Here is a 25,385-nt window from a genome sequence, read left to right as displayed (position 1 = left end):
AATGAGCTTTTTTCATTGGTGTTGTCCCAGGATAAAAAACAAGGGCAGGAAGATCCCTGTTAAAAGCCTAGACCTTGTCAGCCTCTATGTGGAGCCCAGGTACAGGTGAAGGCAGAGTTGTCTTCATAGCACTGGGGACACTGAAGTTCAGTAGGGCATGGCTGTCATGGGCCTGATCCTGGAAAAGAATCTGGGAGGAAAGTCAGCACCAGGAGAAAGTCCAGGCCCAGGCAGAGCCTGCAGATGAGCATTCCTGCGACTTCAGGGCTCCTCCCTACCCAGATCCAAGGAAAGTGACAAGGGCATCATGCAGTCAACACACAGGCCCTGAGGACCAGTGTCTCAGCAGGGACAGTCAATTCAAAGACCTGGACAGACATCCCTGGACAATTTAGACTTAAGTATCAGTAACAGTGTTCAGGCCTCACAGGAATCCTGTGTCTTCAGCCAGGCCCTGCTAAGCATGGGCCAAGGATGCAGGTACCTCCAGCCGCCCTCTCCACTTGCCTCAGGCTCTGTCTTTGGGAATGTGTCTCTTCTAGTCAGCCAGAAAGTCCTCCTCCATCCCTCCTAGGAGGAAAATTTCTCTTAAAGGAAAATTCCAGTCCATGTAGAGAAAAATCTATTGATTCTCATGCTAGCACATCCTTAGAGGATAGTCTCTATTTCTCATAACCCAGGATATTTATTCTTTCCAAATATTTTTTGTTTCCTCTAATAGCTGAGTGATATCTTCTGTCTTTGCTGTGTTTTGGGTGTACATTTTGGAAATTCTGGGAATCTGGGCTTAGAGGAAGGAAGGAGTCAGCTTCACCTTATATCGAGGGCTGCTTGGGCTTCTCAAAGGTGAGCGGGGCTCAGGAGGGAGGCTGTCAGTGCACATCCACCCCTATCACAGGTTCGTTGCTCCTGCTCAGATTCCATAGTTTTAAAATACTTTATTTTTTCCATAATACTGTCATTACAAAAAAATACAAAAAAACTACTATAAAAACATTCAGGGGCTTGTCAAAGTGAGAAAGCCTAAAAACTCCACCCCAGAACATGGCTGAAGCAGTCTTACCCTAGCTCCTTCACTATTTGATCTTTACACAATTATGGGAGTGAGGTGGGGTCACACAGGCGTCAGAGGGCTAGAAATTCCCCCGCAGCCTTCATGAAGGGTAAGAAATAAGTAGCTTCATATATCACAGAAATGGGATTTGGGAGTTTAGGGGTGGCTAGGCCCTGAGTTCAGAGGTGTGGGGAGAAACCTGTGACCCTGAATCTCTTGGTGGGGAATAGCTGCCACCTGACCCAAAGCCCTTTCCCTTCCTGATGAAGGCTAGGAGACAGACCCTGCCCTCCACCTCTTAGACTTAATACAGCAGCCCCCTCCCCTTCCTCTACCCTTGCACACTCTTAAGAGCAGCAGGGAGGACAGTACTTCCAGCTCTGCAGAGTCTGGGCAGGGGAGCTGTCAGGGAGGCTGCTGAGGGCCCCTCCACCTCCCTTTCCCAAATGAAAAGTGTCTCGTGCTCAATGGCCCGGTTCATGGGTTATGGACCTTCCCTTCCTATCTCAACCCTGGAGAGGCACACACAGCTCTAGGTGTGTGCTTTGTGTGCATGAATATGTGTGTGATAGCCTTGGACACTGTGGACTTGGGGGTGGGACTGGGGTGGGAAAGCAGTGTCCTTTTTATCCTCTTCCTCCCCCAGTAGGAGGAAGCTGAAGGGAAGGGAAAGGAGAGGTATTAGCAAAGCTGAGAGGGGAAGGAGGACATGCTATTTACAGGCGTGGACAAGGAATCTCTATATCTTCAAGTAGCACTCAGGTCACTCTCCAGCCACTGGAGTGGGAACTGGATTCAAAGCTTGTGACATGAAAATTAACCCCTGGCCTGGACTAGCTCTCCCCACCTCCCTCCCACTCCCCCAAGGCAGCCCAGCTCTGAAAGGGGTCAGGGACAGGAACATTTTCCCTGAAAACCAGTGAGTTTTTTTTTGTTTGTTTTGTTTTTTGCATTTAGAAAGAGTTGCTAGTGTCCAGTGGACATCAAGCTGGGTGCACAATGGGTGGGGTGAGTGTGGGGCTATTGCTGTGGAAGGCTCTGGGCTGGCTGGGGCAGGGCCTAGGAGCATGGTAAGTGCTGCTTAAGGATCTGTCTTGTCTGTGGTGTTAATCTATCTGGGAAGCGAACTTTGAACTCGACAATGAGGTCTCCCCGCTGGGTGGGCACCTTGGGGAAGGGAAGGCCCTCCCCACGGAGTCTCTTCACGGTGCCTGGCTTGATGACATCATTGCAGGGCAAAGGGATCACTCGGCCATCAATGGTGGGAATGTTCACGGTACAGCCACACAGTGCCTGGGGAAAATGAGACAGAAAGTGAGGAAAAGGTAGGGTAGAGTGATTGGGAAGGGAAGAAAAGAGAGAGTGGGGAAAGAATGTCTCCGTCACCCCCACCCCCCACCCGATAAAACCACACACAATCTGGTCCAGGCCCCACCTCCTTGAGGCTGATCAGGGCACTGTAGAGCACGTTGGTGCCATCTCGGCGGAAGTGTGCATGGGGCTTGTCTTTGAGCACAAAGACGATGTCAGCGGGGATGTTGTCAGGTGTGGCATCGCCCTCTTTGGGGAAGGTGATCTTGGTGCCTTCCTTCCAGCCACGCTTGATGACAATGTGCAGGATCTTGTCCTCGGTGCGTACAGTTCGCCCGTCAGGGTTGAGGCGCCGCCTTGTGATCTTCATGCGTTTGGTGGAGCCATGGTAGATTTCCTCCAGGGACACCCTCAGCTCATGCACCACAGGTGGGTCCTGCACCTTGCGCCGAGAGTACAGTGGTTCTGGGGCTCGCCTTGGACCCCTACTCAGCCCATTGAACCCAAAGCGGCCAAAGGAGCCAAATGGGTCCTCATCTTCATCCACGTCCATGTCATCTGGGTCAAAGCCACTGAAGGGACGAGTGGAGCGAGTGCTGGCAAAGAAGATATCGAAGGGGTTGGAGCCGCCGAAGAAGGAGGCAAATGTGGCGTGGGGGTCCCCATGAAAGGTGTAGTGAAAGGAGCCACTGGAGCCCCCTGATGAACCGCCGCCGCTCTTCAGGCCTGGAGGGAGGAGAAGTTAGGGGCAGTATGGCTGGTCTCTGCCCCACCCCACTCTCCTCCCCCTGCCCTCTAGCTCCTAGTTCATGGGCCTAGAGGAAGAAGCAAGCTTTAACTCCCACAGAGAGGGCTGGCCTAATAGAGTAAGAAAAATCTCTGGCAAGATTTCTACTCTTAATTATATGTTTAATAATAAGGCACATCTTGAGGTTCAAAGAAGCTGAAAAGCTAAGACTAGAAGACTGGTAAGATGTGACTTCCAGCACTGTAAACTCTTCCATGTACCTGTGACCCAAAGATGTCTCACAGAGCCTTGAATGACTGGCCTGGGGTCACATTACAAGTCATACCTGGCTCCCGTATCTTTGCTTATCTCCAAAGACAGGGAAAGAGGCAATCAGACAGAATTTGACCATACAGAGGGCTGTAAGTGACCTGTCCCAAATAAGGTGGCAATACAGTCCAGGAGGAAGTCCACTCTCACTCTACTTCTTTTTTTTGTTTGTTTGTTTTTTGCGGTACGTGGGCCTCTCACTGTTGTGGCCTCTCCCGTTGCGGAGCACAGGCTCTGGACGCACAGGCTCAGCGGCCATGGCTCACGGGCCCAGCCGCTCTGCGGCATGTGGGATCTTCCCAGACCAGGGCACAAACCTGTGTCCCCTGCATCGGCAGGCGGACTCTCAACCACTGCGCCACCAGGGAAGCCCCCACTCTCACTCTACTTCTAGCATGGTTTCCTCTTTCTCTGACTCGTGCCCAAATGGGAAATGAGGAGGGCCCCAAAAAAGCAGGAAAGATCATTAGCTTGGAGAAGAGGAGCTATTTCTCTACAAAAAGTTTTCAAATGCTTTGTTCCCACACTCAGGGTTCACAGTGTTGCACAGCTCCAGGGGTTGCCATTCACACATTGGACAGACATAGATTGCAATGGGAAGGGAGCTCCTTGGAGTTGTACAACACCAAGACTTACACCCCATACCTAATGTCAGAGCTGCCAAAAAGGATGAGTGAGCTGGCACACTGCAGGTGGTGACCCCAGCTACTCTCTCTCTGGAGTCAGGTTCTGTCTAAGGGGCTCAGATTTGTGGGGGCAGTCTTCAAGGGGGATGGTAGTGGTGGTGATTGGAGTAGTTGGGGGGCTTGTGTGGGAAGGAGGGAGGAAGGGGATTAACACTGAGAAATGATCTAGAATATATAGACTTAGGGGTGGGGCCCAGGCTTGGGGAAGGGACTTTTCTCTTTGAGGGCTTTATCTAGAATTTCATTGGCTGTGGAAGCCTGAGCCTAAATTAGCCTCTTACTTCCTGGGACCACAAGAGGAGATTTGGGTTTCATTAGAGAGGCCAAGTGGCAAGCAATTCAGTGACTTGTGACAGCTGCCTCTTCACCCTTCCCCTAAGACTCAAGGTCTGTTCTTTCCTTTTATTGAGGGTCTGATTACCAGGTGAGTTCAAGAAGCTTGGCAGAGCTCAGTGAGAGAGGGAAGTTGGACTGATGATGACAGGAGGGGGTGACTTCTCTGCAAGGATTCCTGCTGTACCACTACCACCCCCCATTCAAGCTGGGAACAACTTGTCCCCAGGGAGGGCTGCACACAGAGTCTATGTGCACAACTGTTCTAGCTGGCTACTGGGGAAGGGGCAGGGCAGACAGAAATACAACCCATATTTCCAAGGCTGCTTCTCCCTTCCCAGGCCCTGGATGTCTCCTTAAGGTTGTGCTGCATCCTCAGGAGCCCTCCTGGGATGTAGATCTCCATTAGAACTGGTGCCTGGACCTAGGGCATGAGCTTTGCCCTTTGCTTAGGTTTGGTCATGCAGAAAGCGGAGGTCTCCCAGCTCCTACCTTCTTCCTAATCAAAGGTGAGGCCGAGCAGAGGAATGAGTGCAATTCCTAGACAGGTCACATGGTGGCATGGTGTCTGTACTGCTTCCCTCTTCCCCACCACTACCCCTCCCATCCCTCTACCCCAGAGAGAAACATTTCTTAGCTGAGAGAATATTGGGGATTCCAGAAGATACCTGGTGAGTCTGGGAATTGGCAAGTCTAGTAGGTGAGGAGGGAAAAACGGAAGGAACTAGTGGCATGGAGAATAAGAAGAGGGGGTTGGGAGGACTGGGGTGTACAGAGGACAGGGCCATGGAACATAAAGCAAGGAGGAGGAAAGGAAAAGAACATTCTTTTGAGCACCTGCTTTGTATCAGGTACAGTATATATCATTAGCCCATCTAATTTTGAGACTAGAACAGGGGGAGTGAGGAGGAGAATGTGGAAGAAAGGTGGATGCCACTGGGGAGGAAGGACAGTTCCTCCTGGAAAGGAGAGTCCTCAGCTGTGACAATGTCTCTTAATATAGCCTGACAGGTGCTTGTGGCTGGCGGGTGGCAGGCGGCCCTGAGGGGCAGGCCCAGAATTAGCAGCTACATCATGTCCGTGGGATGTGCTGGGAGGAGCCGCCCTCTCAGAGGCTTTATTTGGACCTTTCCTGACACCCTGTGCGTGGCCACCAGCTACCCCAGGAGGGGGCAAGGTGCCAGCAGCAGTTCCCCTTCCACTCTTGCTTGGATGCCTGCCACTTCCTCAGGGAGTCGAAACTCTACCTCTGTTCTGCTGGCCTGAAGTGGGCAGGAAGGGGGCAGGGAAGGGGACAACCATCTCTAGCTCAGAGCTCCAGTGGTTAATTCCCCGGCTGCTTAAGGGCCAAACTTTTATGCTGATGACTGTAAATGCGCTGTCCTCAGAGAGCCACACACTCCCTTTCCTAACCTTCCCCATCAGCCAATGAAGAAGCGGGGACTTCAGGCAGGACTAATAAGGCTGGGAGGGAAAGAAGGGCGGGGAAGGCCTCTGGCTCTAGCTTTTCTAAGGCCTTAACTTGAGGAGGGAGAGGGGCAGAGAGAGGCAGGGAGAGCTGTGGTGAGCTGAGGCTGGGTAGTGGGTGGTCTCTTCTTTCCTCTGGATGTCAGTGCTGGGAACACTTGCCTCTCTCACCTCCTTCTCAGTCTCCAGTTCCCTGCTTTGAGAACTGGGTCACCCAGGACCCCAGACAAGGACAGGTGTCCAGTATCAGGCTGGAGCACTGCCCTCTTACCTTCCTCCCCATACTGGTCATACAGGCCCCGTTTCTTAGGGTCACTCAGCACATCATAGGCCTCTGCGATCTCCTTAAACTTCTCCTCAGCGTTGGGTTCTTTGTTCTTATCTGGGTGGTACTTCAAGGCCATCTTCCGATAGGCTTTCTTGATCTCATCCTCATTGGCTCCCGACGGGATCCCAAGAATCTTGTAGTAATCCTTTCCCATCACAGCCACTGGACCGGCACTGGTGTCCTTGTTTCTGAAAGAAACCAGGGCCGATCCTTGATGCCTCTGTTCCCTTCTACCCCAGTCCTGTTCCTGCTGATCCTGCAACCCCTAAATGACTCACTGTGTAACTTTCAGCAGGTCATGCCTGTTCTGTGGGCCTCTGTCTCCCCATCAGTAAAATGAAAGGGTTGGATTAGATGATCTCTTCCAGCTCTGACATTCTAGGATTCTGTGATTCTTTCCTTAGCTCCTGGGTTTTCCCAACAGGAAGCTGGGGGCTGTGGCCCACTTTTTGGGGCTATTCTAAGGCCCAGGTCCTTGGGCCAGACTGAGGACTCCCACGAGCCCTGCTGAGTGAGGTGGCACCATGGACTGACAGACCCACGCACAGAAGCTGGTGAAGATCAGCGTACTGGGTGAGGTCACCTGAGCATCGTGGTCTCCTGTGCCATGCTTCAGGCATAGTGCCCAGGCTAAGGGCAGCTGGGGCAGTGGCCCAGGGCTGGGAACAGGCCTGGGTCTTCAGCCAGCTGCCTTGGCCAGCCAGGCTGAGTCAGGGTGTGTGTACCTGAATTCCTCTCAGCCACTGGAGACCCCAGGCCTCCCTGCCCCCGCTCCCCAGACTGTGCTAAGCCTCACGTGTGATTCAGATTAGAGGATGACTCACAGCCTTTGGTTACTGCTGTTTCTAACCCTCTCATTAGCGGGGCGGGGTGACACCGTCCTTCCCCCAACCAGGGCAACAGTTCCCTTTAGTCATTTCCCGGTGTCTACACACAAAACTGTGTGTGAAGACATGCCTGTGCCACCTAAGCATCAGTGTTAGTGAACAAAAGCATCCTGGAGGTGGGGCTTTTAAACCTTAGCTGTTAGGAGACAATTGGGCACTAACCACCAGTTCCTTAGTACCTTCTCTACCAGTCCCTCCCTCTCACCTGCCTCAAGGTTTAGGATCTGGCCCAGTGCCAGGTCCACACTCCTCTGATAGTCCCTGACTTGCTGGGTGCAGGGGCATTTGTTATTTATATGAGGGAGAAACACAGGACTCTCATTCTTTCACTCTAATCTCCCTCCATCAATGTCTCTGTGGTGGATAGAGGGAAAGGCACTTTCCTGTAGCTAGAGCTAGTAGGGGGAATGGCCAGAAGCCATTCTCTAACCCATCTGAGACTTGGCCAACCCCTGCCAAAGCCCAGAGAACCGGAGTCTTTCTAGCAATGTCATGGGCTGGCAGCCACAGCTAAGGCCTGCCTTTTCTGCCTCTGACTGCTTCAGAGAGATTACCGGGTGTCCTGGCAAGAGTGAGGGCTGTAATGGGTTAGGGGAGGCCTCAAGGCCCCAGGTAGACAGGGACAACAGCCCTAACTCCTGCCCCCACAGGGCCTGTTACAGGTGGCTGGGTTGACTCATGGTTCTGGGAGTCACCTCACTCTGACGAAGAGAAGGCTCCATTAGGGCGGGCACTCCCCCTTTTCCCCTACCAGCATGTCATGCCTGGTGGGGGAGCCTGTGGCTGGGGAGGCAGAGAAGAAAGGGCATCTGGGGGAGGGCAGCCATTTTCGGAAGCAGCAGTAAAAGCAGTCTGAGAGGGAGTTGGGGGTGGTCTGCCGCCATCTCTGCCTCAGCCCACACCTTCTTTCCCCCGAAACTGGGAAGGAAACCTAACACACCAAGAGGGTTCCCCCAGAGAACTGTAGCATCTTTTAGGCTGAGGGCGAGTGGAATGCCTTGCCAGTGCTTTCAACCCTCCCCTCACTGTCCCTGCATTACCTCTTCATCCGGCCAGCTTCCTCCCTTGCACCCCTGTGCTAACTGTTCTAGACCTCTAATTCTCTTGCCTCCACAGACATAGGGCAAGCTCTTTCAGGAGTTGCCTTTTTTCCTCCTTCTTTCCTCCCTCCCTCCCCTACCCACAAGCCACGTGTTGGAATGACAAAGGAGCCCCATGGCATGGCACTGCCTTTGATGGAGAGAATGAAGAGGATGTTAATGTAGAGGCAGGACTAAAAAATAAGAAATGGCAAGGGGGACTGGTACAGGGAGGGGGGATGGTTGATACAGAAAATGAAGTACTGATGGAGGGGATGAAGGATGACAAATGGAAATGTCTGAAGTGGCAAATGGGTTACAAATGGGATGTAGAGAGTTGAAATACTAGAGGAGGTGTTTGTGGAAAACGGATGCCTGAAGGGTTTGGTATAAGATGAATGACAAGGGGTGCGGTTCATTCAAATGTAAGGGTGGGACAGAAGGGGGGTTCTTATACGTAACTGGGGATGAGACGAGGATGAGATGGAGGAAGCGGGTAGGCAATGGAGGGGGATATGACATGGAGAATTTGACTCGGTATGGGTATGAGTGCCCTTCTCCAGAGGGACTTACCGAAACTTTACAAACCCATTCAGCGTCCACGCTCGAAGTTTTAAGGGCTCCAGCTGAATTTTAAACATCAAGCTGGCTAAGAAGTCTTCTCCCCAGAAGTGTGGGAAGCTCCGGAAAGCGCCTCGGGCCTGTAGTGGGGGTGCTGCTGGGGATGGGCAGGAGAGCACTGTGCGCTTAAACATGCCCAGCCCAGCCCCTCACCTCTGATCGCTCCACCGGAGCCTGCTTGGAGAGCTGCAGCTCTGGAAGCCGCCTCCTCGGGTTCTCAGAGGCACTTGCCCAGCAAGGCCTGTCCGGTGCAGCAGGAGCTGGACCTGATCCCCAGGTGTGGAGAGTGAAGGAATAGGGTCCAGCGGTCACCTGCTCTCAGGTGCAGCGATGTCTGGCTGATTGTGAATGGCTGTATGGCTGTGTGACAGTAAGGCTGGCAGTGCGAAGAGTGTGTGCTTGTGAGTGGCAGCGTGTACCTCTGACAGGTGTGATTGTCTGTGAGGGCCTGAGAGGCAGCGTGTTCTTCTCGCCTCTCTCCCCGGGGAGGACCAGACCCCAATCCCCAAGAATCTACTCAATGAAGTCACTGACAGGGAGTCTCCTCCCTCGCAGATGGGCGGGGCGGGGCGGGGCAGAGCTCGGCTGGGACAAAAGGCGCGGCGAGGAGAGGAGGGGAGGAGAGGGGAGGGGGCTCCGGCGGGGGAGGGTGGTCGGTGATGTCACCGGCGCTGGCTGACTGGGCTGGCTCAGAAACGCCGCCCCGGAACCCAGTGCGACCCCGCCCGACCCTCCCCCGGCTCAGACGCGGGCTGCCCCCTGTAAGAGGGTCGCGGACATCGAGCACCTTGCAGACCCTGAACCTCCACACCCCCGCGGTGGAAGAGCCGAAGGGCCCTCAGTGTCCCGACATCCCGACACCAGGACCCCTGGCTTCGCGACGCGCGACGCCCCCCTCCCGGGACCCTCGAGTCCTGGCTCGGTGCCCTCACCAGTGAGGAGCTGCGGGCGCCGCCGCGGTCCGTCAGACAGCCGCTGCCCCCTCCCCCGGCTCTGGCTCCGCCGCCTCCACTCGGGACAGGAGTCGCCCGCCCGCCGGCGGCGGCCAGCGGGCCCGGGAACCCGCCCCCACAGCTCCGCCTCCGCGCTGCCCATTGCGCCGTCTGCCCGTCACTCAGCTCAGCCTCTGCTGTAATTGGACAGCTTTCAACGAGTGGCTCTGTGGTAGCCGCCCATTCTCCGCCCCTGTCACCCGGCCACACGCGCACACATTCCGGGCCGTGATTGGTGTGGGTCTGATTGGTGCACTTTGGGATCAATCAACCACACCTCTTCGCTATCTCGTCGTGTCATTGGTAAAAGGGACAGAGGGCGGCAACTCCACGCGCCCTTTGATTTTATTGGTTGGTCTGTGGGGCTCAGACCCCAGTCGGGGGACAACTATTTTAGTCCAATCTCCGGTTTGAGAACGTGGGACGTACTGGCCACTGCCCGAATCCCGGGAGAACCTTCTGGAACCCGTGCAACGTCAAAGGCAGCCTTAAAGGAAAACTGCGCCCACCAGTTGGCGGTGACTCTGGTCATTCTTTCCTGTCTTCATTTAGGAGGGTAGGGGAGAGAATAGTGCACTCTGGGAGGTGTGGTCCCTGGACCGGGGTGAAAAGGTTACCATTCTTACCTGTCTTCCATTGAACCGTGAACTGTCCTAGCCCTGACCTGATTTAGCTTTACCTTACCGTGACCCGGAGTTGACCTGATATGACCTAACTGAATCTCAAAACAGACCCCGGTAGATGAGCATAGTTTAAGTACCCTTCTGCCCTCTCCTTTGTAACCTAGCAGTTCTCCACGGTTTTAGCACCTCCAAGATTCCCTTTATGAGTCCCCTTTTCATCCTCTGTATAATCCCCTCATCCCTGCTCCCTCATGAGCAGCCCCTTCTCAACAATCCCCACAATCCTCATTAAAGTTCTCCCTATAATCTTTCATCCTACTTCCCTTTTGAGTTCCCACATTTTATCCCCCTTTTACTCCCCCCCATTCCTGGCCCCATATGATCTCCTGTCTTTCCCCCATGATCTTCTGTCTTATCCTATTCTTAATCCTTATCTACTCCCATGTGCTCCCCTATCCTAGCCCCCCGCCCCTTAACCCTTCGTCTCAGCTCCACATGATCTCCTTTCTTAACACCCTCAGAATCTCCCATTTCAGTACCCCCGCCCCCACCCCCATTAATTCTCAGCCCCAGTGTCCCCGATGTTCAGAGCAGGCAGGGCTGCGTAGGCGGTTGCCAGCGGAAGCCGACGCTTGAGCAGACACGGTGCCTGGCGCCCACGTCACTGTCTCCCAGGCCCATCTGTGCTAGAGGGAGCGGGGGTAGGGAGGGGGTAATCCAGGGGTGAAGAGGGGGAAGGAGTTCTTGGGGGTTTTGAGGACAAAGGAAGGGCCAGAGCAGAAGCTCTCACTTCTCTTTCCTTGCAGTTTCCCTGAGGCAATGTATGGACACCCATGAGGTCATGCAAACTAGACAGAGCTGGAAACAGGCTTGGAGAGCATCAATACCTAGGCCACAGAGCAGAACAGGAGAGCAGTCTAGGGATCCTGAGGTTACGTCTGCCTATTCTCCACTATATGCCTTCTTTCTAGTTATCACGATGGGGATCCCAGGTATAAAGGGGTGTGAGGTGTGAGGCAAGGAAAGGAAATGTGGTAAGAGGAGGCAGGGTGATGGGGATAAGGAGAGGAGGGAGGGAAGATGGGGTAAGGGAGATGGGGAGGGGAGGGGTGGTGAGGGGAGGGAGAGGGGGAGAGGAGAGAGGGAAGATGGGGTAAGGGAGTGGAGGGAGAGGAGATGGGGTGAGGGGGATAGGGAGGGGAGGGAGGGGAGATGGGATGAGTAGCAAAAGGATGGGACAGAGAGATGAGGTGAGAAGAAATGAGGAAGGGAGGGGAGGTGGGGTGATGAGGGAATGGAATAGTGTGACATGGAGATGGGAAAGGGAGGGTGAGGGGGCCCAGGAATGGTACTGGCTCCTTATATCTGAGGGCTCTCACTCCCCCACCTCCAGATTCATGGGGGCCTGGGCTGTGGGCGGCTCTGCTTCTTCCTATGCCAGGTTTGTCTATTTTACCTCCTCCAGCCTTGCCTGTGCCAACACGGAGGCAGCGTTTAGTCACCGGCCTTTACCTGGTCCCCGCTAATGCTGAAGTGTAGGCTTAGACCTTTAAGGGTGCAGGGCTGTGCCTTCAGGTATTGGTGGCACAGATTCCGTTGTTTGCTGAGTTTTCAGTTGCTGTCCTGTGTCCCATTGCCCTGGGTATCAGGAAGGTGTGAGAGGAACAAGGGGTGCCTCAGGGTGTGGCATAGGGTATGAGAATGTAGGCTCTGAAGGCAGACTGTTGACCTTGTGAGGTTACTTGCCACATTGGTGCCTCATTTCCTCCTCTGTAAAATGGGGACAGCAGTACCTCATAGGGTCGTTGAGAGGGTTAATTAAGGTAACACATGTAATGCACTTAGTTCTGAGCTCGGCCTGTACTTAGCGCTCAAGAAAGTTAACTTATGCTGTATGTTCACAGATATCTCGGTATGTGAGTGCATCTGTAAATGTTTGAGCCTGGGAATTATTTGTCTTGTTGTATCTATCATGCAATTTGTAAGTGAGTGTATCTGGGTAATTATTTTTGTGCGGTAGTGTGCCTGATTCTGTTATTTGCTGTAGGTATGTGATTTTGTGTTACTGTACATATGTGATTAAATGACTAAGTAGGCCTGTGTCTACATGACAAAGAGTGGATGAAGTGTGGCTTCATGGCTGTTGATATGCTGACACCATGTCTGCCGGTGTATGCATGCATCTGTGATCATGTCAGTTCCAAACACCCCCACTCACCCTCCCTCCCTCTGGAGATGTCACAACCCTAGATGTCCCTCATTTCCTCACCCTGAGGGAACCAGAACTCGGGGGCAGGGGCGGGGGTGGGTGCCAGTGAGGAGGTGTTTAGACAGGAGCACATGTTCCCTCCCAGACTGTGTATGGGAGGGGGAGCCCTATCTTGCACATATCCTGAAGCCTCCACAGGAAGTGCTCCCCCCCAACTTGTTCTCAGTTCCCTGTCTTGTCACCATGGCAACAGTTGCCAGGGGCTCCCAGGGTTGCTAAGATCTGGGTGTGGGAGGCTGCCAAGCCTTGTTGCCAGTAGACACAGAGAATCCTGGGGGAAAGGAAGACTACCCCCACAGTGCCGGCTTTCTGCAGTGACAGGACTGGTCCTTGGACCTCTCCTGTCCCCAGATTGTTCCTATAATTTGTATATGGCAGTACTAGGGTTAGTGGGGGGCTTTAACAGGAAGCTGGAACTAGAATACTGAGATTAACATTCTGAGAAGAAAGGGGCACTCTAGCTTGGCTATTTCCATCTTTAAGGTCGGGAGGTCCTTGGAAATTAGTGACTTGCTTATTCTGTCCCCCATCTCTTATACTTCTTCTCTGGCAATATCTCTGCTTGAGTTCTCCAATGGCTGGTGCTTATTATCTACCTGATGTTTCCACCTGGTGTAGGAATACTGCATTGACCCCATTACTCTGGATGCAGACTGACTCCTTCCTGTGGTCAGACTCTTAGCATATCACCTGGATACACACTTCATGCTGACACTTGAGCCCAGAGTTCAGTCCCACAATGAGCCCTAACTTTGGCCTCAGCCTGAGACACTGACCTTGGTGTTAGTCCTAGACCAGAAAGTTGCCTACACCCAGCCTCAGTATAAGCCCTCCTCCTAGACACAGATGAGCCCTAATCTTGATACTGATACTTGAACCATCCACAGATTCAGTTATGATCCTGTACGTTGACTGAACACTGACCAGTGATCTTACTCCCTGGTACTTGCCTCGGGTCTCCCCGACTGTTCTGAACCTACACTGACTAGTACCATAAAGGTTCAAATGGGTTTTTTCTTGGGGGTGAGAGAACAGTACTGGGAATGACCAGCAGAGGGCGTGCAACATCAGGTTCCAAAGGCATGCTTCCCAGAGCCCACCTGGAAAGGGGATTAATAGCTATATTGGGATCTTGGATCTTTTCTCTCAGGTCAGGACTCAGAGCTGGAAGCACAGCAGTTGGTTTAAGAGGTTGAACTAAAAAAAGGTTCCCAACCCAGTGATGCTGATGCTTTGGGGTCACTTGGGTCTGTATAAGCATGGGTTTCCCTACAGCTCAGCCCGCCTCAGGGCTGGGGATGCACCAGAAAGCGCTTAACCATTTACTGGCATCGCAGGTCTCAAGAGGACTGGACACCTGGGAAGACATTTCACCCCCAACTCCACATTTCTGTCATATGCTCATACAGCTTCACTACCTTCCCTGGTATTCAGTTATCTTTTGGTCCTATTGAGCAGAAATCTGTCTCTCTTCCACCTTTGATCTTAGCTCTGTGCTTGAGGTCACATTGACTTCATTGGTCCCATCTACCAGACATCAGCCATCTGCATCCCTTGAGTCTGCTCCTTGATAGGGTGAACACCTCTCAGGCCTTCACGGGTTCTTCCTGTGCCTTGTATCAATTCCAGCCACTAAGACCATGTTCCCCTGGCTGGGTTTCATTTTATGATGCCTGGCTCTGGTTAGGTTTTTCCAGGAGTGCTGGTGCAGCATACTAGCCAGCCTGCATCCCTCCTCTGACCCTGAACTTCTTTCCGTGTAGCCTCAGGTTACATCAGCTTTTTAGTAGTTCACTCACACCAGGTGAAGACTGCATCCTCTGTTCTCCCTGACCTGCTAAATCACATTTTGCCCGTTTTGTACCTGTTATAATTTTGAAAGGAGTGTTATTATTTATTTATTATTTTTTTTAAAGACAAAGATACTTGAAATTAGTGAAATAAAAAACATTTTGGCACTACTTTCTGAGCTTTAGGGCAATCCTTGGGCTTGGAAGTCTCTGTATTTGATACTTACTTAGATGGGACAAGGAGGGACTCAAGTGCTCACTTCAGCAGCACATATACCAAAACTGGAACATTACAGGGAAGATTAGCGTGGCCTCTGCGCAAGGATGACATGCAAATTCATGAAGGGTTCCATGTTTTTGTTTTTGATGAATATTAAAATGTAATAATGTAAAATGAATGTATATATGGATAAATTAGTATATTGCCAAAAAAAAAAAGAGGGACTGAAGATCCCCAGCTGGCTTGGCTGTGACTTCAGCACTGTGGACAGAGGCCAATGGAAGTTCCCCCGGCTATGCCTGGGACTGTGGGTGGGTGGAAGATGATACACACACAGCCTTCAGGTGGGGCCAGAAATTCTTGCTGCTCACTCAATGCCTTACACTGTACCAAGCTCTTTCCTCTCACCAAACGTATTCTGTCCTCACTCAACTATCAGCTCAGGAAGCAGACAAAATGAACTGTTTTCCAGATTTTTACAGATGAGGAAACTGAAGTTTTGCAAGGCCAAACTCCAAGCAACCCTATGAGTGGGATGGGAGAGAGAACACTAATTACTCCATATTTAGCAAATTTAGCAACCACTGCCCTGCTCTGGCTCAAGTGCACTCCTCTTTATCTCTAGGGAAAGTCAGGGTCGGTGGAAGTTTTTGTGGAACTGAGGTTCCAGCCAACCCTGGGAACAAGTGGCAGTTGGTAGCAGGAACAGTCCTGGGAGGCTCTGAAGTTCCAGTCAGGACTGCCCGAATGAGGGTGGGGAAACCTTGCTTGTCATTAAGGTTCACATAGGTCCAGCTTTTATGCCTCTTCCTCTGTCCCAATGCTTGGCTTCACTGAGCCTGGAGATAAGGAAAAGGGACGTGTAGGATATTATTAAGGTGTTTCTGAGCCTGATGGACCTTCGTGGGAAATTTCCAGGAAGGGTGTGGGAGTCTTTGTGAAGGGGGTGAGTTGTGCAGGTGGTAAGAAATCCTCTGACATGGGCTACAGGTCTGGCTATCTGTGTATGCCTATTCCCTGGGTGTGGAAACAGGAGGTGCTGGACCACACAGCAGCTTTCTTTGAGGTGTACTCTGACAGGCAGCACAATAAAGTAGTTAAGAGCATGGGCACTGAAGCCAGACTACCTAGTTCCCCTGCTTCCTAGCTGTGTGACTGTGGAACCTTGAGAAATTCTCAGCCTCTCGGTTCCTCACTTCCTCATCTGTAATACAAATCACATAGGGTTGTTTTGAAGATTTATTCGTTTATGCAAAGCACTTAGAATTGCCCAGTGCATAGTAAGTGCTCAAAAATGTTAGTAATTACAGTTGGCTGTTGAACAATGTGGGAATTAGGAGCGCCAATGCACCCGCTGCAAAAATCCTCTTGTAGCTTTATAGCTGGGTCTCCGTATCCCCGGTTCCACATCTGTGGATTCAACCAACTGAGGACTGTGTGGTACTGTTGTACCTATTTATTGAAAAAAATCTGCATGTAAGTGGACGCATGCAACTGAATGGCCTCTGGTCCCTCAGGGGTTAACCATATTTGTATCTGGGGCTCCTGTGGTTTTGAGGTAGAATATCTGCCTCTGATCCACAGTCTAGAGATGCTTTCCTGTCTACAAGTACTGGCTCTGTTCTTACCAGGCAAAAGGGATGAATGGAGATTTCATGGTCCTCTGAAAGCTTCTCCAGACCTTAGTTTACCCAGCCCTATAATATCACATTAAAACAGTCTGCAAAGATGGGGAGGAAACTCAGACCAAGGAGAGCCCAGAAGACCCGGAGAAACCAGCCAACTAGCTTTCCTACTTTGTAGCTCAGCAGAAACTGGGAAGGGAAAAATGTCTAAAGCTGGCCCTTGGTGTGTGTTTGGGGGCAATACATAGCAGACAGGCTTGGAGGGCTTACCTTTTCCTTAATTTCTTCAAAAACTTTGGCTCTTCTCTTCAGTGCCCTCGTCTCCTCTGTGTCCATGGTGGAGACCCTGCCTCCTCCCACCCCCACCTATCTTATGGGTTCCCTGGAGGCCACAGCTGCTCCTGTTTTAGACTCAGGAATTGGCCGATGATAGGAAAACAAACAGAAACTTGGTAGGTGCCCCAAACAACAGGAAACAAGAAGCCAAAATAGCATCACAATCTTTTTATTATGATTCCCACTGTGCCCAGCCTCTGGGAACATCAGCTCCTTCTGGAGTGAAGGCTGAGCCATGGGGAGGAGCATGCAGCTGTAGTGATGGGAAGACAGGGCTTGAGGATGTTCCCCTCAGCTTACTGTCAAGTTACCTTCTGCAGAAAAGCACATAGGAAGGGCATAAGGGACCAGAGGCCATTGGATCCTCCATTGTTACTTGAGTGCTCTCAGAGCCCTTCTCACAAGCCTGTGTTTGGTGGGGAGACAGATCGGAGGCCATCTCTTATAGGAGGCTAGGCTTGATGGCCTTCGTTTTACCATGGATATGGAAAGGCCTTGTTCCTTACACATTGATGTTCTTATCTGTGGTCATGCCAACCCATGCTATACAAACCGGAATGTGACTGGGCTTCTTAGTCACTGGCCTGAGCAGACCTGACACCCTCTCCATGATCTGGGTCATCAGGGCATTTGGCCCAGAGGGAAGAAAGTTTTTCCTTAGTGCTAGTGGGGTCTATTGAAGATTCTGTAACCTGTTCATTTTCTTTCCTTTCAAGGTTGCTAAAAGCAGTGGCAGCAGAAAAGCAACAGCAGAGAAAATGCCCAGTCCCACCCCACTCCAGCGTGGGCTGTCGGAGCAGGTAGGATGCATTAATATCCCCCAATCAAGAACTCTGTTGTATGGGCTTTAGCTAAGGGCCCAGAGAGATTCTGGGCAATTCAAACTAAGTGGCATGGAGAAAGCAGCAATTTTATTCCACTGTAAATAGAGGGGTAAAAAGGGGTTACGGTTACAGGTGCTTGCCTGGATGTCCTGAAATTCTGGCATCAATGTTGTTTTGCCTTTTAAACTCCAAGTATGTATCTGCCTTTACTCTGCTGGTTTAAAGGGGACATGCCTGCAGGATCACTAGAGCCTGCCACCAGTCCTGTCTGAAAGTTACTCTTGGCTCTGTGGTGGTCATGGCTGGCCTGTGACCCTGCCATACAGCTTCTTCTGAGCTTCCCTCTTGCCTTTATGGTTTCTTGCACCAGCTTTACTGAAGCCACGAGACATGCAGTGGTTGAGGTTGAGGCTTAGAGGCCTAGGCACAATCCTGAGCCCACCCCCCAGAGAGGTGCCCTCTTCCCAGGTGGTTTGATTCTGTGCTTCCCATACTGTTGATAGGAATGGGGGACCCCTATATTTGGCCACTCTAACAAGGCCAGGGTGACATCCCATAGGGAGCACCAGGGCCAGAAAGGCCAGTGTCTGGCCTGCAGCCACAGTTGCTTAGGCTGAGGACAGAAAGAGGCAACGTGCTCATAGCTTCAGCCGTGGCTGTCCTCAGAGGAAGAGCTCTTGAAAGGGGTCGGTACCTAGGAGTAAGGAAACTGCTCCATCCCTGGGATCAAAGGGGCCCATTGCTCAAAAGCACAGAGGCTGAATCTATTGGGGAAGGCTGATCTCAGGAGAGGAAGCCACGGAGCAGACCTAAAGAGGCTACATGGCCACAGCTATTGCCTCAGCTGACCCTGTGTCCCTGAAGCTCCGTCATGTCATCAAATGCCCCTGTCTTTAAATCTGAGCATGGAAAAGAGGACTTCTGGGTGAAAAACAGACTTAGGGCAAGTAGTCTTCAAAGGAGCATCTGTGTAACCTCAGCCTCCCTTGGCTGGGGGGTGGGGCGGGTGGTGCTTGGGAAAAGAACTGATCTCTGCAATTTGGGGCAGCCAAGAAGAAAAGACTGAAACATTTTCTCATACTCTTATCAGAGTCAGTCGCTAATTTCTGTACTTGGCAGAATTTCAGACAGTCACAATGATGAAAGGGCTTGAAAAGGAAAGGAAATTGGCTTCACTAGGTTTATACAGGTTTGACCATTTCCATATGTACTGGAGGGGGGCTCCGTGGATTAGGACACTGCAAAGGGAGATCTCAGAAGGGGGCTTGGGGTAGAGCTTCTGCAACTCTTGACTGAGGGAGCAATGGAACCTCTCCTTTGGTAAAAAGCTAGATGCCTATGGAGAAGAGGCTGGTTACTTCTGTGTGCTTTTCTGCTTCCTAGGATTCTTGTGACTGGGCACTCTGTCTTTTGCTGAGGGCAATGTCCCCTGGACCCTTTGCAGCACACCCCCATTAAGGAAGCTTGCCGCCCTGGAATAGGGAGAGGGTGATCCCAAATGGGCCAGATCCTGTTGTGGAAGAACTCTGGGGTCTGCTTTGCCAGGCCCTGGGATACAGCTGGCCTGATCCAGTGGCCCCCAGTCTTTACCACTCACCCACAGAAAGCTAGAAGCTGCAGCTCCAGAGAGGTAGGCATCGCCTTGGTCTGTGAAGGATCAGGGAACAAGAAGATGGACTGCCAATCCTTTTGATTGATGACGAGGCAGGAGAAAAAGCTACCGAGCTCTCGAAGCCCAGACCTTGTTTTTACTCAAAATGCCCTGTCCATGAGATCAAGCAGCGCAAGGCCATTGACACAGAAGGTGATTTGCCCGAGAGTAAGCAAAAGCCCTTGTGCTTAATGTGCTTTAATCTCAGTGCAAAACCCCAGGGCTGGCTGCTTCGGATGCAGTCCTTGGGCCCAAAAGTCATATGCTTTCTCTTTCTTTCTTTGTTTTTTTTTCTTTTTTTGGCTGGACTGAATAATGGCCCCTCCTACTGATTAGTCTTAGGAGTATGGCTATGGAGTATTTACAAAGAACTGGGGGTTTTGAAATGTTCAGAGCCATACACATGAACCCAGTTCATCTTCTGTATGCTTCCTTTCAGTCCTAAATAATCCAACCTCAGAAGCCTCTTACCTGGCTTCTAGGTCTGACTCTAAGGGAGGAGACCATATAGTGCTCTTACCATGCCCCAGGTTACAGCTCCCTGCCTTCTTCTGAGCAGCACTGAGCTGTATGCTGCTGCTTCTATAGAAATGCCTTGAGCAATGGGGTTGTGTTAACTTCTGCATGACTGAGCCAACCCCCTCTCAAATAACTCTTGGTCGTCAGAACTGGCTAACCTAAGCCATTAGCTTGGAAACAGAAACTTGAACTCCAGGGCCTGTGCTTACCTGTAACATACACTGACTGGGGAATTTAATGAGAACTTAGGAAGGACAGCTGGGGCTGGGAGGCCAGGCTTGGTGGCCTTCTGGCAGCCTCTCCTTGCCCCCAAAGTCTTCCCATGCCAGGGCCAGGCCCTAAGCTGGTAGGGAAGGACATGTAGTGAGCAATGGGGAAAAGCAGCAGCTCAGGCCATATCTCAGTAACAGGGAGAAGGGAACACCTCTTCCTTCTGTGAGGCTTTGCTGGGACTTTCTCTGTTCAAGAGAGTTGAGATGCAAATCCTCTTCTTAGCTCCAGTGTCTTATCCTCATTGTCAGGTGGTTTGAAAGGAATCCCTTTTGAGGGCTTCTGTGGAGTTGCTCTTTCCTGGGCTATGAAAAAGGCTGGCTCTGTACTCCATACCATGGCACACTTTTCTAGGTCTGCAGTTGAGCTGAGCTGGAAGAATAGAAAAGCATGAGCCTTCTTCTCTCCTCTTCCATCCAGGCCTTGTCCTCATTGGAGCGCAGGCTTTGGGTCTCTGTGGTAGCTGACTTGGGTGAAGCACTTAACCCAGAGGGCTGAGACTCTTGCCATCATACCTGTTCCATTCAGGCCCCTGGGCTCTGGGCCATGAGCACCCACCTAAAAAACAGGGGCCAGGATGGCTCACCTTGGTTTTGGACTGTTCTGTTAAATAAAGACTTTTGGACTTGAAATGACCTGGCTGAGAGGTTCCTAGAATTCTGGGTCCCTGGGAGGGGCTGCCTTCCCTTTTCTAATTAGGACTCCACAGACTAGTTGCCTTCTCTGTCACCAGGAATTGAATTTAAATAAATAATAAATAAATAATAAGTGCAGTGGTGGTTTTCAACCATTTCCCCATCCCACCTGAGGGACATAGTACACACCTACCAGAACAGTGGCTCACCACAGAAGGGATTTTCAGTGTGGGAAGAGGGAACCTGTCAGCATCTCTAGGAGAGTATGTGAGTCTGATATGCCCCCTTATTAAGAATCACTTGGCCAGAGACTGATCTATTGTGAATCAGAACTGGCCAATAGAAGGGCTGAGTAGAGACCCCCTCGCTTATATCAAGGGCTTCACGAAAGAACTTTGGTCCTTCTTCAACCAAAAAGAACCAGGTCTCTGCAGGCATGGCCAGCTAGGCATGTGTGTATGTGTGCATGTGTGTGCACACATATACGTGTGCAGTGGCAGGTCCAGTCTACGGTGTGAGGGCAGGGGGTGGTCCAGGAGCAGATACTGACACAGCTCCCAGGGCTTCTCCCTGTGGCAATGCATTTACTGTCTCTGTTGTGATATGAATGGTGATTTCAGTGCCATAAAGCTTAGTGACAAACTGAGATGTGGCCAGTGCTCCATCCCCATAAGTCTCAGTACCAGAGGTTGGTGGGGGGATGGGAGAAAGTAAAGGAGGGAGAGAACGCCACTGTCCCCAAACTGAGCTTTTCTGCTCCATGCTATCCTGGGGGTTTCAGGTGAATGGCTGCACTGTTGGGGCGAGCAGCCAAGATGTAGACGACATTCTCCTGCAGGAAGGTAGGCCAGTCCACAAATCTGGAGTGGAAGCAAAGAACAGGTTTGTGAGGCCGGTTGCTGAGCCTGGAGGCTCATGAGACCTGCTCCCAGTGGCAGCATGGCTTGAGGTGGGCAAAACTCAGGGAAGCCCTGGCTTGTGCGTGACATGGTGATGGCAGGCTGTGCTTCCAGGGTGACAGACCAGCTCACTGGCCCTATGGATCTGGGGTCAAATGTGTACTCTTGAAGTCTGGTTTCTGGGGTGGGCATTTGCTGTTTTGGGGTGATGGTGGGGGTGTGTTTGTGTGTTTGTAGGGGTCAGGGGTGTAGACAGCCCAGTGAGGAGGTGTCACTCACCTGGACTCAGGCTCTGTGGGCAGCGGGGCCTTGTCCTGACTCTTGCTGCTGCTGCTGGCTGGGCTGCTGTCTGCTATGGGACCCACATGGCTGACGCTGTTGGGCACAAGGACATGTGGTTAGGAGCGGGCCACTGAAAGGCCCGGCCCCTTCCACATTCTGGTGAACCCAAAGCTCTGGATGTGCTTGTCCAGGCTTTTCTGACATGGGGCGATGGAGCTTGGAGTAGAGGCTGCTCTATGCCGTGGCCAGTAGGAGTCACTGTCCACTGTCTAATGCACAGGAGGATCTTCTGGCTGTTTGAGGAAACTGGCAGGAGAAACAGGGAGGTAGGTACCTTTCATACCAAGGGCCATTTGGCATGGAAAAAGGAGGAGGGTACGTGAGTGGGGGCAGGGATTGGTAGGGAGCAGACCTGACACTGCAGGAAGAAGCATCTGGGGGGCGTTTGCAGAACCAAGAGTGCTGGGCACGGCGGCACTCTGCCTCACTGATAGTGCTCCCGCTGCCCCGGGCCAGGAAAGTGGCCCGGGCTCGCTCCCGCTCCTTGACTGTCAGAAGCCTTAACAGAGAGTTCTGGGGAAGAAGAGATATATTAAGACCTAGAGGTGAAAATATTTTGTAAACTGTCAAGCCACAGAGAATCCTACCTCCACCATCACCTCTGCACCCTCCCTTTGAAGCAGCCCAGAGCGGTTCTGGTAACACCAACATTTGCAGTGGGGTCCAGCACTAACCAATCTTCCTTGGGCAGTTTCCCCAGCCTAGGCACTGGATCACCTGTTACTGGATAGAACCTGAGCCCTTTCCTGGTACTGGTTCCTGCTCAGAGAGTACCCAGTGCTCCTCCAACCTGCCTGGCATGTTTCCCTGGTCTCTCACCCAATACCCCACAGACGTTTACCCCCGGCTGTCCCTTACCTGGGGACGTATTTGCTGTAGAAGTAGGAGGGACTCATGGGACAAGAAATCAGGCCACTCTATGTGTCCTCGGTGTTCAGGGTCCAGGGCTGCAAACTGGCGGGCTGCCTGCTCCTCTTGCTCCTCACTTAGAGCCCTGTCACTGTCCCCTCGCTTCGCTGTTTGGTGGCGGTAGCGCAGGAAATCATCCAGCGTCAGGGAGCAGTCTGTGGGGAGGCACCCCGTGCTAGCCAGGCCCACCCTTTCCGCAGCCTCTGGAGTACCTGCACTCACCTCTAGGGTACCCTCCAGAGCCCCACCACCCACAGCTCTCATCCAGTCTTTGTCTCCATAGCCAGGATAACTCAGGCTGTGGCCAGTGGTGGGCCAACAGCTTGCGAACACGGTCCCATTTATGCCCTTGCCCCACAAATTCTGGAATACTCCTTTCATGGTTCATCCTAGAAAGTATGAAGAAGAAATCTGCCTGGCTCTCTCCATTGGCAGTACCATCCAGCCTTACCGGGGATAACTTTACACTGCTGAAAGGTCTCTGTGAGGCTGTACATTTCTTCCTCAGTTAGCAGCAAGTTGAGGTTGTTCTGAAAAAGAGGAAGAGCTATGTCAGTGGCCATGTTGGCCAGTAAGAAAGAAAGGCCAAGGATCAAGAAGGATGGAAATAGTATACCAGCTGGAAGGCAGTTATTGGATCATCTAATCCCAGCCTCTCATTCATAGTCAAGTAGACTGAGGCCCCAGAAAGGGGAAAGGACTTTCTCAGAGCTGTCCAGCTCTGGACAGGATCTTTCCCAGAACCCAGATATCCTGGCTCCAGCCCTGAGTCCCTTTTACTAAAATAGTGGTTTTTGAATTATTCTCTGAGATAGCTTAGGGGTTCCCTGGAGGTGCCTTAGGAAGCTGTTGCAAGGGAGAAGGGGGCAAGTGGGCAGGGTTCTGAATCCCTAGCTCCATCAACCAGAGCAGCTCCATCTTTATCCATTTTATGTATCTGGCTTCTGTGTTAGGCTGTGTTCAAAGAGTATTTTAGTTAAAAAAGTTTAATTCTAACTCCAGTTTCCATATTTCTAAAAATTATTTAATCCTAAAGTTGTATCACTTTAACTCCAGAATGGTTTTGAAAGAGATGCCATCATGAAAAATTTCCTAAAACCAAGTGAATTTTTTTGTGGTGCCAGGGAAGTTTTAATTCCAAAAGAGCACTGATGTGTTATTCGTTAGCATTAATTTACAGTCTTACAGTCCTTAAACTACCAAATATTCTTTATAGTAGATCATTTTCTCTCTAAAGTACCAGTAAAGAACAGGAGCAGACATTTCATGACTATTCATTTTTGGATTTCATGAAGAACTCAAACCATTCTTTCAGTAAACACTTTTTGAGCACCTAGTATATGCTTGGCACAATGGTGCTTAACATTGTGTGATGTTTAGTATGGCTGGAATGTAGAGAGAGAGAGAGAGAGAGAGAGAGAGAGAGAGAGAGAGAGAGAGAGAGAGAGAGAGAGTGTGTGTGTGTGTGTGTGTGTGTGTGTGTGTCTTGGGAGAGGGTAGGGAGGGGATAAAAGATAAGGGAGGGGAGGTAGGCAGAAGCCTGACTGTGAAGTGCTTCAAATGCCCTTTATTGAGCCCCTCAAATTGGGCCTTTTTTTCTGAGGGCAAATGGGAGTCACGGAAGGGTTTTTAAGTGTGGAGTGTCATAGTCAGCTCTTTGTCTGCTGTGTGGAGAATGGATTAGATGGGCAAAGTCTGGAGGCATGGAGGGCAGTTAAGTAATTGTTGCAATAAAGAAAAGATAAGTGGCTAAACTAAGACATGAGAATGAAGAAAAGGGGAGAGATTTGAGAGAGATTAGGAGGTAGAGTCTATAGGACCTGCTGACTCACTGGACGTGAGGGGTGAGGGAGAGAAATGAGTTGGGATTGGTAACTGTGGGGTGGTGGTAGTATTACTATTCACAGAGACAAGGAAGGGAGGGAGAATGGGTTTGGGGAAAAAGATGAGTTCATGTGGGGGCATGTTGAAGTACCTGTGAGACATCAAGATGGATATAAGTCCAAGAGACAGGAAATTTAGATCTGGACCCACAGATTTGGGAATGATTGGTATTTAGATGGTGGAGTAGCCACCGAAGTGGATGAAGACCCAGAGAGAGAGAGTATAGTGGGAAAAGAACCCTGAGAAACACCAGCATTTAGGACTGGGACAAGAAACTAAGGGCACTTAGAAAGAATGGTCGGGACTTCCCTGGTGGTCCAGTGGTTAAGACTTTGTCTTCCATTGCAGGGGGTTGTGGGTTCCATCCCTGGTCGTGGAGCTAAGACCCCACATGCCTCGTGGCCAAAAAACCAAAACATAAAAAAGCAATATTGTAACAAATTTAATAAAGACTTTAAAAAATGGTCCACATCAAAAAAAAAAAAATCTAAAAAAAAAGAAAGAATGGTCAGAGAAGAACCTGGGGAGAGAATCAGTAGAGGGTACTGGAAGCCAAGAGAAGAGAGTTGTACAATGTAGCAGGTAATGTTAACAGTGGTTATACGAGTCAGGTGGAATTTTATTGATTTTCTATTTTCTCTGGTTTCTGTATTTTGTATAATACTTCTCACAAAAATACTCATACCCTAAGAAAAGAGGGGGCAGTAAGGAAGTGCTAAATATATCAGAGAGATCAAGTAAAAGATTCCTGAGAAAAGGTCACCGGACTTGACA

General features: G+C 51.1%; 2 protein-coding genes across 5 annotated transcripts in view; both read right to left on the bottom strand.

Moving 5' to 3' along the window:
• Positions 1-923: 923 nt before the first annotated feature.
• Positions 924-9,880, bottom strand: DNAJB5 (DnaJ heat shock protein family (Hsp40) member B5; the record flags this gene model as incomplete). Of its 2 annotated transcripts, none has more annotated exons than XM_079926771.1 (4): positions 924-2,347; positions 2,490-3,091; positions 6,180-6,424; positions 9,756-9,880. In XM_079926771.1, 3 exons carry the CDS (start codon positions 6,388-6,390, stop codon positions 2,114-2,116), a joined length of 1,047 nt encoding a protein of 348 aa, XP_079782897.1. In that variant the 3' UTR covers positions 924-2,113. The 2 variants fall into 2 exon arrangements, with proteins under 2 accessions (XP_079782897.1, XP_079782898.1); XM_079926772.1 differs by lacking the exon at positions 9,756-9,880 and adding an exon at positions 8,776-8,957.
• A 6,610-nt stretch (positions 9,881-16,490) lies between these two features.
• The window catches only part of PHF24 (PHD finger protein 24), a 28,383-nt gene continuing 19,488 nt past the window's right edge, over positions 16,491-25,385 (bottom strand). The window contains exons 4-8 of one of the 3 annotated variants that reach the window (XM_079926391.1): positions 23,179-23,257; positions 22,677-22,882; positions 22,171-22,331; positions 21,756-21,851; positions 16,491-21,437 (exon numbers count right to left, since the gene is read on the bottom strand). In XM_079926391.1, coding sequence (XP_079782517.1) covers positions 21,341-21,437; positions 21,756-21,851; positions 22,171-22,331; positions 22,677-22,882; positions 23,179-23,257 — 639 coding nt within the window. In that variant the 3' untranslated portion in view covers positions 16,491-21,340. The remainder of the gene's footprint in view (positions 21,438-21,755; positions 21,852-22,170; positions 22,332-22,676; positions 22,883-23,178; positions 23,258-25,385) is intronic. The other 2 variants (XM_079926392.1, XM_079926393.1) reach the window with 2 other exon arrangements.

This window comes from Stenella coeruleoalba (assembly GCF_951394435.1).
Source record: "Stenella coeruleoalba genome assembly, chromosome: 7".
In the NCBI taxonomy this organism is placed as follows: Eukaryota; Metazoa; Chordata; class Mammalia; order Artiodactyla; family Delphinidae; genus Stenella; species Stenella coeruleoalba.
Note: the sequence above shows the minus strand (reverse complement) of the source record. Positions and strands in the feature narration are given on the sequence as shown.